Source organism: Apostichopus japonicus, chromosome 8 (assembly GCF_037975245.1).
Source record: "Apostichopus japonicus isolate 1M-3 chromosome 8, ASM3797524v1, whole genome shotgun sequence".
NCBI classification, from domain to species: Eukaryota; Metazoa; Echinodermata; class Holothuroidea; order Aspidochirotida; family Stichopodidae; genus Apostichopus; species Apostichopus japonicus.
In genome coordinates, this window is record NC_092568.1 from 41,052,945 (window position 1) to 41,066,068 (window position 13,124).

General features: G+C 37.3%; 2 protein-coding genes across 3 annotated transcripts in view; both read left to right on the top strand.

Moving 5' to 3' along the window:
* The window catches only part of LOC139972039 (uncharacterized), a 41,251-nt gene that overhangs the window by 20,953 nt on the left and 7,174 nt on the right, over positions 1-13,124 (top strand). The window contains exon 1 of one of the 2 annotated variants that reach the window (XM_071978917.1): positions 8,944-9,077. The exons of the other annotated variant lie outside the window; for it this stretch is intronic. The gene's annotated coding sequence lies outside the window, so the exon portion shown is untranslated. Of the gene's footprint in view, positions 1-8,943; positions 9,078-13,124 lie in introns of those variants that run through there. 2 annotated transcript variants of the gene reach the window in all.
* On the top strand, positions 3,795-7,237 carry LOC139972041 (dynein regulatory complex subunit 7-like). The gene is made up of 3 exons (XM_071978919.1): positions 3,795-4,630; positions 6,161-6,300; positions 7,022-7,237. The coding sequence occupies exons 1-3, from the start codon at positions 4,607-4,609 to the stop codon at positions 7,101-7,103; spliced, it is 246 nt and encodes an 81-aa protein (XP_071835020.1). The 5' UTR covers positions 3,795-4,606; the 3' UTR covers positions 7,104-7,237.

Below are 13,124 nucleotides of genomic sequence, written 5' to 3' on the forward strand. Positions count from 1 at the left end.
TAACAACCATTAATCATTGATCTCTCCTTTTGCTATCACAATAGCTGTTTATAACATTAAACATTATGATCAAATGAATTTAGTTACTTAGAATTTACTCTCTCATTGTTTTGATATCTAATTTAAACTCAACTGGACAATCTCTGTATGCAACAGTCCGCTTCAGAGTTGAAAACTAGTTACCTTGAAGACATAAATTGTGGCCCTTGGGGTCGCTGATGCTGTGTACACATATTGGGGGCCTTGAAACATCCAGCCCTAGAAAAAAAATTAGAATTGTGCTAATAACTACTTTTGAATTTCTTGGGAGAAACACCCAGATCTGTTGAAGTAAGTCTTATGTTCTACCAACTGTGAGCTATCCATCCCTGGGTTGGTGGCAATCTCTTTTAACCATTTCCATGATATTTACCCAATGGTAATTATAGATTCAACTCAAACTGTGTTTAATGGAATTGCTTTCCTTTGTCTTTATAGCGACTGTACATGTATGAAATCAATAAACATGTGATATGACCGTTGTTTCAAGTAACAGCAGGAAGCATTTTGTCATTCTGCTTAAATGTGTATGTATGTACTATGTATGTTTGCATGCGTGTATGTATGGGTGTATGTATCTATGTATGTATGTACGTATGTATGTATGTATCTATGTACGTATCTATGTACGTATATCTATGTATCTATGTATGCTTGTGTGTATGTATCTATGTACGAATCTATCTATGTATGTATCTATATATGTATGTATGTATTTTGGATCCCTTGTATCATAAGTCAAAATGATGGTGAATAAATATTTTTTGCTCTTCTTCTTTTCTCTTCAGGTTGTTTCCTGGATAATAACAATTTGGATTTTTGGATCTCTCATAATATTTCTTCTTGGAAGGGTTCTTGGAGCTGAGGTTAGTTACGTTCTATTGTATATGATGGAATAGCTTTTGGACTGACATTGGATGTGACCAACATGAACAGAAGCCTACAGTGGGGACAGTTTTGTATAATTTCAAATTACAATGATTTATTTCAACTATTGCAGCATCACAATAAATATCTGTCTCTTCATAGCCTTTGCCAGATATCAAAGTCCAAAAAGTGAGGGGAAAAAATGGCAAAAAAAGGCGTTCTGCAATTCTTCGATGATTAATCCAAGTGTACTGTAGATTATGTTTGCATACGTAACAGGTATATCATCCATTAGTTTCAAGCATCACTTATTGTGTAAAGTGAAATCCCTCAAACTCCGGTTTAAACCGCCTTTCTTAATCTATTAAAGTTACTGTCTATTTACAAATAGTGTCACCCTTGAGTCTGTACTGTCTACTCCATAGGCTACTGTACATTTTAAAGTAGTAGATTGCCTTTCATTACCGAATATCACTCATTACACTTGGATGGTGGTTAGGCATCACAGTTAATGACAATAATGTCTGACCTTTGTTATATGTAAAGTATTCTAGGCATGATAACTTTGCCATTGTAATTAACCAAATAATTGTTGTATTGTTCTGGGTAACATATCCCTCCCTCCCTCTGCCCCACCCCTCCACCCCTTCCCTAATTCCTGATGACTTATGTCATGTATTCTATGTCTGGTTACTACCAAGATGTGGTAGGGCTAGGCTAAATGTTGATTTCAGGTTTTTAAAGATTTGAACCTTTTTGTGTCATTAATACAACAGGAATTAAAAGTAGCTTCTGTCTTTTTCAATATTTTATGCTCACAGGCAAAAAAAGTCAGTCATATTTATGAGTCCAACTGCCCCTATAATATACCAGGTATAGAAATTTTGAAATCAACAATTGCAAATTTCTTCACTGATAGCAGTGTGCTAATTAAGGCTAATGCTGTGAAGTGAGTTTTCTTCCCCGGTTGCTTTAATTTGTTGCCGGTTTTTAACCATTACAGTACTTGGTCACACAGTAACAACATTTGTCCCATGCCTTTGATGTAAAGCAGGCTATGCTATTTAATTTGTTGCCGGTTTTTAACCATTACAGCACTTGGTCACACAGTAACAACATTTGTCCCAATCCTTTTATATCAATCTAATATTTTCTCTGATTCTTTCTTTTCAGGTGAATTATTCACGGTGTAAAGGTGTGATTGGCTAGTCCTTGCTGCCGTAAATAATTGCTGGTCTGTTATCGCCATTGGTTCATTCTCAGGTTAGTTTTATTGATGATGTAGCACAACAAGGGCATCAATCCATTTGCAGGATTGGAGGGGTAAACTAACCGATACAAGCTCTCCGTGAAAGTAAATGTGCTTGATCAGAAGCATACATTGGCTGTATGATGTACGGCCCCTTCTACCTCATTCCCCTTCCCCTCCAAACCAATTATGTTTCCAGGTCAAACGACATATTTTGCCCCATTTTTAACAGTTGGAGGGGCCATTGATCCCCATGCCCCCTAGGGTTGACACCCCATGGTAGCACAGACATTTTGACCTACGTTTGAAGTCACTCTTTATTTGAACGTTTGTCTTGTTGTTAATAGTGTCATTCTGTGTAAATGATGGGATATTTCATAACATAAGTAACATGAAGAAGTTATAGCTGATCCTACTCTGAAGTGAGTGCAAGGACCTTTAGGTAAGGCTATGTCCAGTGACCTTGAATAGAAAACTCAAGAAGGTAAAGAAGCAGAAAGCAAGTTGTGACATCTAATTATTATTGGCTTAACTATACTTCTACTCCCTGCACCTGTTTCCGTTGGCACTTATGCAAATGTGCTTTACTTCAGTTTTATTGTTATAATTTATTACGTAACTGTTTGGTGTTAAACACGTATATAAAGTTTGCACGTGGAAATATACAAGGAGTTGGATTTACGTTACTGCTGTGTTCGGTATACTTATTTATTCCCCTGACTAGTCACACAAGACACAAGTCTTGTTGCAGTTTAACAGCTCACTAATGTTGGTATTGTTTGGAGCTTTATATTGAGAGCCATGCTAGTTCTCTGTAGGATACCATTCAGGCCTTGACCAATTTTTTTAAAACTACTTGCAAACTGGCGACCGAGTCTAAAATTCTACTTGCCAAAACATTAAATTTACTCGTCATATTTTCTCGCAAAGTGTTTGTGCGATACATGCCTAGGTAGTATGGCCTAACTAAGGATATCGCGGTATAGTGTTAGAACTGTTACTGTTAGGTGTTTACAGAGAAAACGATCTATTTAAATTGTGCTTCGTCAAAAGTGTTTTAAACATGATATTCATGAAAAAAATAAGACGGTGAAACATTGTAAGCATTGTCTATGACTTGGTTTGTAAAAGTGACCACAAACATAAACAATGGCATGGCTGACCACTGTAACTTTCACTGGACACGAAAGCAGACTACTGAATCAGTGTATGTGTTAGTATTGTTAACAAGTTAAGATAACACTTGGTACTAACAATTATGATTATTATCGATCGATCGATCGATCGATGAGTGTCCGACTTGCAGCTTTCACTGGTCAGGTCTCGAGAATTATCCATTTATTTGGACTAAAAATTAATCCAATAAACTTCCTGTTGTTTATTTCGAGGTATGTAATGTTATTTCGGCAAAATTATCATTTTATGTTCGCTCCCTTGAAAGTTCAGTTCGTATCACTACACTTTGTAAAAAATCTCCGCACCTGAAAAATCTCCGTACATAATGCACGTACAAATAGTAAGCGATGTTACACTGTCATCTCTCATTGACATTGGTCGTTGAACAAAAGTGCGATTTGGACTTGCTTCAAGTTAACTGCAATAAACTTTCTTATAGTAATATACATTTACTGTTGCTGATGAAGGAAGAACCCACAAAGCTCAGACAGCAGTTACATTGTGATACTTGAAAAACTTTTTGTGAAAATATGCGGGCTTTTTCCCCTTGTTTTTAGCACACATTCTGTTTATGCTAAGGTTCCCGCGAATACTGCTTGCTAACTTATCTTTGGGGAAATGAATAAATGATGGTCTTGAATGAAGTTGAATCGTTCGAAGATACGGATTGGCAAACTAGTTCTTCATCTGATGAGTCGCTTGTTGGTGGTGATAAGGGTTTTGGTGTTTTGTTTGGGGATCGATATCCGTCGGTGTGACGTCGCCCTTTGCTGGAAGATTAACTCTTGTCAATTGATGTGGCAGGGTTGAAATCTGTTATGGACGGGCCATTCTCAGTAATGTGCTTCTGTTGATTCTTTTGATTCTATTGACGGTTGCAAATCCCCTTTCACAAGCTGCAGAACTCACTGGCAGAACCAACATTACTTTAAAATGATTCAGACAACAGAGGATAGCTGCAGCCATCCTGGATTACAAGCTGGGATAGGGGACCAAATGGCATATTTTCGCCACTGACTTGAGACTTGAGTTGAGCCCACTCTTTTTTAATTTCCTCCTTTATTTCTTCAAGCCATCTGGGTTGTTCTGATCATTTAGCAGCAAAGTACTACAATGATCAGCCATCCTCCCAAGTTCTCTAACACTTGATGAATTCAAAGTTTTGTCTTTTCTTGCTGGTCATTATAAGGGTCAACAATATTGTAACAGAACTGAAAGTTTGTCGACAAACGCCGAAGATATGCCTCATATTACTGACTTGTGAATTGGGATACAATGTTTTACGTATTGACATGTCAGGTAGGCCTTTTCGCGCGATTGCCGTTATCCTCCTGACAAGATTGTTTTCATTTGTACCGATCGTACACACAAGGTACCACTGTTTGAGTTGTTGTTACGCATTTATTTAAGTTTGTAGTTTTCCATTTTGGTTACACCTATCGTGCATCATTTAGATTGAGCGATTAGTATCAAATTAGTTTCGAGCTAGTGAACAGAGCTGTTCCTTAGGACCTACTTGTAACAGTGCACTTGCTAATTCTACTGTAATGTTTAACATTAGGCAATAGGCCTTTGTTGATTGGCTCACAAGTTAATAGTAAGCCTATCGTATAAAGGCAGTGAGCGAATGAGCCACTCGCCAAAATGTCTAGCGTAATGCATTTTTTGCTCGCCAGTCGCAAACTTCTACTCGCCATTGGCGAATTGGCGACCGTATTTGTTGAGGCCTGATACTATTTCTGATGCTGACTTTCTGCATTTCGACTAAAAACAGAGTATAAAAACTGTTGAGGTTCAGAAAAAGCCTTTGAGAAAGGGTTGGAAGTTAGCTTCATTCTCCCAACGTCTGGAAAGCAAAGGAAAGTATGTTTGAATGTATCAAATCATCTTCTAAAGCAATTTCAGTGAATAGGGCTTTATCGAATAGTAGGCTTACCTTACTAAAATGCTAGAATACAACGATATGGTGTACAGTGTAATCGTTGAAACTGATTCATGGCGTCTATAGTTTCAGTTAAAATCTTCATAAATGACTGCCATACTGATTATTATCCAGAATATATATTGTTGTATAGCATTATTGTATAGTACACCATTCTAAAATTAAAAGAAATATACATGATTGGACACATATGCAGTAATAATAATAATAATAATTATAATAATAATAATAATAATAATAATAATAATAATAATAAATAAGTTCTTAATATAGCGCCAAATACCAAAAGGCCTCTAGGGGCTTTACAAAACCTAAAACAAATACCAAAAACTAAAAAGACAGAGAAATCAAAGGAATAAAAAGTCTAGAAAAAACATAAACAAAAATTAAACAGTATGTAAAATACGAGCACAAAATTCTAAAAACACGACAAGACTATGAAACAGAACAAAACCTATAAAAAAAACAAGTATAAGCACATAAAGTTGTACAAAAGTAAAAGTCTAGATAAAAACACGAGCATATAAAAGTGACAAAATCACGTTGAGAAACTAAAAAGATGTGTTTTTAAAATTTCCTTCAATAAAGCGAGAGATTTGGCAGTCTGTATGTCGTGTGGTAGGTCGTTCCAAAGCTTTGGTGCAGCGACCGAGAAAGCAAGATCTCCGTAGTTCTCGGTTGAGACGTTTTTCGGGACCACGAGGAGTGCCTGCGATACTGAACGGAGCGAGCGTCCCTGGTTGTAAGCAGCAAGATGATCTCTGATGTAAGCAGATTATTGTCTAGAATTCTGCTGCTACGAAACTTCGGAGTGACATAACCACTCTGCAATCATATCTTTTATTTTTCAAAACACCCTTTTCTGTTGTTCCTGTTCTTCCTAACAGGAAACTGCTGAGCTCCAGAAGAAGCAGCAGTGGTACCAACAAAACCAGGTAAACATGCAAAAGGATGACGAAGAAGAGTACATGGAATACTGCAGTGAAGCTATGTTTAGAATCAACATATTGCAACTGAGACTAAACAGGTAGGGATAAAAGCACCTATCCCTGCTTCCCTCACCCCCCCCCCCCTCCAACTACCATCCATGTCCCTTCAATCCCTCCACAAACAAGTTGTTGGTAAATCCATTTTGACAAATATCCAACTTCAACGAAGACTTAACCTTCAACAAGAGATTTCTATGTACGATGTACACTATGTTATTATATTCTTGGCCACATCCTCATTCCCTACGACTCACACCCATTATGATCTTCCCTGCCTATGGCAAATACCACCCGAGTTCCCTGTTTTTGGCCAAAACAGGGGAGATTTAATATCTATCGAGTTTGTAATGATAGCCATACTGAACGCTCCTCTGCACAAATTCATGATTAAAGTTAAACACACAGTGTACTATATCAGTGGTCAAGCCAAATTTGTCTTCACACAGGAAAGTAGTGCTGGTCACTAGAGCTCTTGTGTTTACAATCATATGGTGGCTGGTCAATTAGGTGCGCCCAAGGATGGATCCTAATGGCAGTACTTGGGGTGGTTTGTGCTATCATGTAACAAATTATTAATGCTCCAGTGAATTTGTGGAATGTTTTTCTATAGGCAGGCTTGACCGTCATGCCGCACCAAACTTGCTGGTGGTGCTACTGTTGGCAGATGTTTTGATTGGCAGATGACTTAGTTTGAACTATTACCTTAGACATGTCGTATGATCTCATTACTTGAAAGTGTGTATTGTTTCTTACTTTCAGACACAAGGATATGGCTCCAATGAAGTACATGGCTCTGGAACAGAAACTCAGAACAGATAGTAGACTTTCAGAATTCTTCTAGTCTAGTAAAAGAAAGAGAAAGAAAGATATTATAAGATATAAAAGCTGGCTGTTAAACATATGATTAAAAAAATCATTATTTATTGTACTTCATCTTTAATTGCCTTGACCTACCAGTTGTACCTTTATATACCTTTTTATACCTTATACACCTTTATGTACCTTTATGTACCTTTATGTACCTTTATATATATATATATATATATATATATATATATATATATATATATATATATATGAATGGCTGACAATTTTAAATGTTATAGAAACCCTCATCCCCACCCTCCACCCATCCTCCCCAACATCCATCACCCATTCAGTCAAAACCTTCTGGTAAAAGTATGCAGGTTATATCCAAGATGAGGGTTTGCACAATGATTATTTGTACTTTTGCAACATTGACTGGCTCCTCGTTCTCAACTTAAATCATATTATAATGCTAAATGGTTCCTAGCTAGCAGATGAATTAATGCAGAAAGTTACTATTGGTTCACAGTGATCATAACAATATAAATGGAGGTAATGCTTCTATTAATATAGCGGTTTTAAAGATATTCACTTTGAAAGTTTTTAAATGTCTGGAATGTTCCTTTGAGGCCAATTTCATGATGACATCAGCATGGGATAGCAGCATAGCAAAGATGACATTTTGTTGGGAGCCATAAAAGTATTTTGGTTTGACACTTTGACTTTGTGTGGCTTCTGGAACTGTCCTGATAGGCGAGGGATGGGTTAGCTAGACTAGGTTGTCCAGCCATATTTATCGATGAGCTATTGGTGTTAAAAGGATAATCTCTCAAAAATGTGACAAGGCTTTAGATATCTTTAGACATCAATGACAGCTGTCTGTAATGGTCTATGTTATATTAACAAATTTTATTTCCGACTGTCATTCCTTGACACTTCATTACCCCTTTAGCCAGGTGAAACCAAGACCAATCATGTAACCGCATGAGGACTATTGCAAGTGCCATTGTTAAAGTTATCCAATACATGGTTATCAAATTTGCAGTGCATGTTAATAATTTAATAAAAGAGAGTATACGAATTTCAGCTACCAGTAGTGATTAAAATTGTATAGATTTTGTTTAGTGCAAAACAGCACTGATGTGAATATTTGCAAATAAAATGAATACCACAAAGACCCATTTCTCCTCAGTATCTCCATGTTTTTGTGTTAACATCTTCCACAACTTTCATTCTGTTTATTCTTCTGCTTCTACTGTTAGTGGAAAATTGGTTGGAAATTGGAACCATTTGTATCGAAATATCTAAAGAAAAATTCCAACTTTCGAAAGTAGAATATTTCGAGACAAGGCATGCCGATATTCCAACAACAACACGAGAGAGATAATGTATTTGTTGTCATTCTCACTGTACTTTGTCACTGTTAGGATGTATTGCAGTATCGTCATCATCCTGCCTTTGTAAACCGTGCAATATAACAGCTGTAAGTGTCCTCGTCCTACGTATCTTTGCTGCTGTATATTAGACCTTTACGACCACCCCCTGTTTCACTGATCCAGCAAGCTCCATTACGCGCGAGACTTCTCATCAAAGTTTAACGCCCACACACAGTGACATCAGGAATTCTTATATATATATATATATATATATATATATATATATATATATATATATATATATATATATATATATATATATATATATATATATATATATATATAAATTCTCTATTCACCCTCCGTATATGATGGTAGCCGGTATGTGTTGCGATGACGAATAGCAATTACGACAGTAATATAGATATGTCTGGTCTTTGTATATATGATCCCTGAAATTAAAGCAACCATGAGCGAGTCTGCGCTTTCGCTTCCAGGAATAACTACAATTCACATCTGAATGGGCGGGGTGTGAACTACATTCGACGTTACGATATCCATACACATAGTACATTATTAACATCATTTCAATATCATAGGTGTCCGGTGCAGTACCTGGTTACGACAGAAAGGTAAGTAGGCATATTTGCTGATAAGTCAATTGCACCTTCTTATTATTTAATGTATAATTTGGTAAATTAGACTGTTATTGTAGTGGAATACATGGTTACTCAGCCCAGTGACTTTAATCTCTTGTCATTTGTTGGTGAATGTTTAATATTCTGTAGAACTGAGGCACCACTGCTCATTATATCTGAAGCCGTCTGGAACAGGAGAGTTTACTGAGATTTGACTCCAACGTATCGCAAAACATGATGCAGTTGCTACTTGTAATCATCTAAAGACAACGTATTTCAGCTGGCTATTGCTTGTGCTTCTAGATTATTTTGGCCTGATGGTCTCTAGTTGGTTAAAATCCAGATCGACGCAGGTCCCTGATGTTCTTAATTCAGTCCCATAAGCGTTGCTAGTCGGTTCGTGATATCTGTACATTTGTATGTATGTATGTATTTTAGATCCTCCTGCAAGCAGGAACTCGCGAAGTGGCCTCATTGGCTTATTAAAGCCGCAAGCTGACCGAAGTCAGTCTCTTAGATTCATATTTAACGTCCATGATTATAAATTGTCTATTTTCAACAACTCTGTAACCGAACGGCGTATATTAATCTTGGAGTGACTCAAACTGGGGACCTTATGATTGGAAGGCACCGGCGTTAACCACTGAGCTAACACTCCTTAAACACTCCTTATTTGACTGGGACGAGTAGGCTTAAGCACTGCAGTTATCTTTCAGAGTACACATGACTGTGTGTGGGGGGGGGGGCGCTGCCTTATTTTTATGTCCTCCCCTCCCATATTTATCGGAGAAGATAACGCGGTGAGCAACCGAAATCAGAGGGTACACATCAGTTTGTACGCCAGTGTTAAAGTGTGACTTTAGTCATAACATTACTTCCCGATATATTGTACACCGTTCAAATAATGCTAACAAATCAGGCTGTTTTTCCTGTGTATTTCCTGTAATGGTTGCTTGAGAAATGACTTATTAACGTCTGAGGTTCATCAGCCTTAAAGTGCCCGGACTTCTTAGTCTAACTCACGGAACATTAGGTCAGAACTTCAGATGCAACACAAAACCGTCAATTCCAATGGGAAAACCAGAGTTTTATTGCCTCAAATAACAAGTTAACAATGCCTGATGTTAACAAGTTAACAATGTCAAATGGTGTTAAATATAATTCAGGGTTTATTGTTGGTTACATGAAGCGAAGAGAACATTTTTGGTGGCGTTTTTTATACATGTAAAGCAATGGATTAACATTAATCTCTTCACCGAGGAGCCGATGCCATCGTTAACTCAGCCTTAAACGAGCATTCCATAGATTAAATACATTTTAAACCTAAAGTTGAAACATCGATTCAACTTTACTTGCACTTTTCTTCGTTTGGTTTTCTTGTACTTTGTCAAGTCTGCCCAAAGTAAGACATTTGTTATTGCGATTAGCAGCAAATTATGGACAAACCGTGTGGGAGCATTGGGGCTGTTGTAAATGGGAGGGGGCAATCTTCACTGACATCGATGCGATTGCCTGATATGATCCGATCAATTAACTTTATCAATTAGTCCATCTTCATAGTATTTCTGAGGCATCCAATAGTGAAATACGTCACAACTCAGTGGTACTCGAATGTTTTTTTCGTACTCGTGAGCGAGTCATCGGCTTTCACTTGCAGATCCTGACATCTTCAAAGGCGTATAGGTTGGAATGAGTAAAATGAAATGAAATTACTACAGGGGACAAACTTGTAGAGAAACATTCGTTCAGAACCACCACTTTTCAACAATAAGTGAAGGAGTGTAAATAAAGTTCTCCGAAAATATGTCTAAATGGTAATGGTAAAACATGATTATATCGGTGTCCAAAGGCCACAGCCAGGTTGAGGTACCGAAAGCGTCGAATTTTTCCCGAAAAAGCTTGGTGATGCTTTTATTCATAGATTATCATCTGTAAGGAACCTGGGCGTCAGTTTTTATTCCACCATGAGCATGTCTGAGCATATAAAAAGTGTTTGTGAGAGTGTTAATTTTCATATTCGGAATTTGTGGAGAACTCGTAGGTTCATTTCGCAGGATGCTTGTCACCGTGCAGTGAGGGCCTTGGTCTTGTCGCGCATTGATTATGCCAATTCCTTATATTGTATGGTGCTAAGGAAAGTGATCTTAGGCGATTTCAGAGCCTTCAAAATAAAGCTGTGCGTATAGTGTTTTCTTGTGGACGCGACTAGCGCTCTTCACAGCTTCTGTGTACTCTACACTGGCTGCCTGTTAAGAACAGGATTAGGTACAAAATCCTTTTGTATGTTTTGAAATCTCTGCATGGTGAGGCTTCCAGTTATCTGATTGATTTTCTTTCTTTGTATAATGCTCCTCTAAGTAATGTTGATGGTTTGAGGCGTAGACTCCGCTCCTCATCTGATACCACCAGACTCATTATTCCACGCTCAAAGCGTAAAACTGGTGACAAATCTTTTCAAGTTATTGGTCCCCGTCTCTGGAACCAGCTGCCTGTGGGTATACGAATGGCGGTTTCTGTCTCGGTCTTCAAAGGTCTGATGAAAACATATTTATTACTAAGGAGTAATGTTTGTATTTTTGCTTGGGTTTAGGCTTGGTGTTTGTTGTTATTGTGTAGTTTATATTTGCTTCTGTTAAGCGCTGTGATCTTTTGTAGAGCGCTTTATCAAATACCTAGTAATAATAATAATAGCAACTGACTTTTGACCTTTAACAAAAGCTAGTAGTGTTCTGGCACTAATTTTGACTCACCTACAATCCTAATCTGAGGTGAATCCATGCTTTCCTTCTCGAGTGTCATGTTTACATACTTTTGACATATGGACCTCATCTGAACCCAAATCACATGTGACTTTCACTAGAATATCATACAGATAATAGTAGTAGTAACATTCCCTCTTAAGTTAAAGTGTTTAAAAGTTTGCGTCTGCTAATCCCGAAATTACCTCTACTAAAAGCATTAGAGCACGCATCTAAAAATCATAGTCTATACATATGTCAACTATGAACAAGCTTCCCTCCCTGAGTTATTGTGTTTACAAGCTAGGTGTCACTAGCATACATACAAATGTGCCATAGTATGGAACGCCGAAAGGGAAATGTGTTATGTTGTTTACTTCTATGCTGTTTGTTATCATGTTGTTGTCTCCTTTGATGTTGTTGTCTCCTGTTGTTTTCTCCGTTGATGTTGTCTCCGTTGATGATGATGTCTCCTTCAACGTTGTTGTCTACTTTGATGCTGTTGTCTCATTTGATGTTGTTGTCTCCTTTGAAGCTGGCGGCGCTGTTCACTTTTATGACGACAAAATACGTATACAAATTCAATTAATTTAGTGCTTCAGAACTAGACAAAATATCCGAGAGAGACCGACTAGCCCATATTGTAGGGCTAGGTTATACGAACAAAATGATATCAGAAATGATGGAAATCTCTGTAAAATTGGTGAAGAACATACGAAATTCTTTAAGCCTAAGAAAAAGACTAATATGTGGTCAAGTTACAGGCACGGACATAAAAGGAGAGAACAACATCAAACGAGACAACAACATGATAACAGACAGCACAGAAGTGAACAACATACTACATTGCCCTTTCGGCGTTCCATACCATAATAGCTAACCACAACTGTCAGTTTCATGATGAACTGTGTGGTTCTCCTTCCGAGTGAAATATCTTGCCACCAAAGTTCCCTATTTGGCTAGTACTGACTGGTACTGAATAGAAGTGAACAAAATGTTATACCAGCGACCTTATACAAGGATCGTGTAATGTTTCATTGAGCTAACCTGTTAATCATTTTCTTTTTCCTTCATTTGGACCCTAAATGATATTGGCTAGTACTGACTGGTACTGAATAGAAGTGAACAAAATGTTATACCAGCAACCTTATACAAGGATCGTGTAATGTTTCATTGAGCTAACCTGTTAATCATTTTCTTTTTTCTTCATTTGGACCTAAATGATATTAATTACAAAAATATCCTACTTGTATTAAACGTGCTCTACCCAGGTACAAATTTCAGTATTGAAAGTGTATACTGT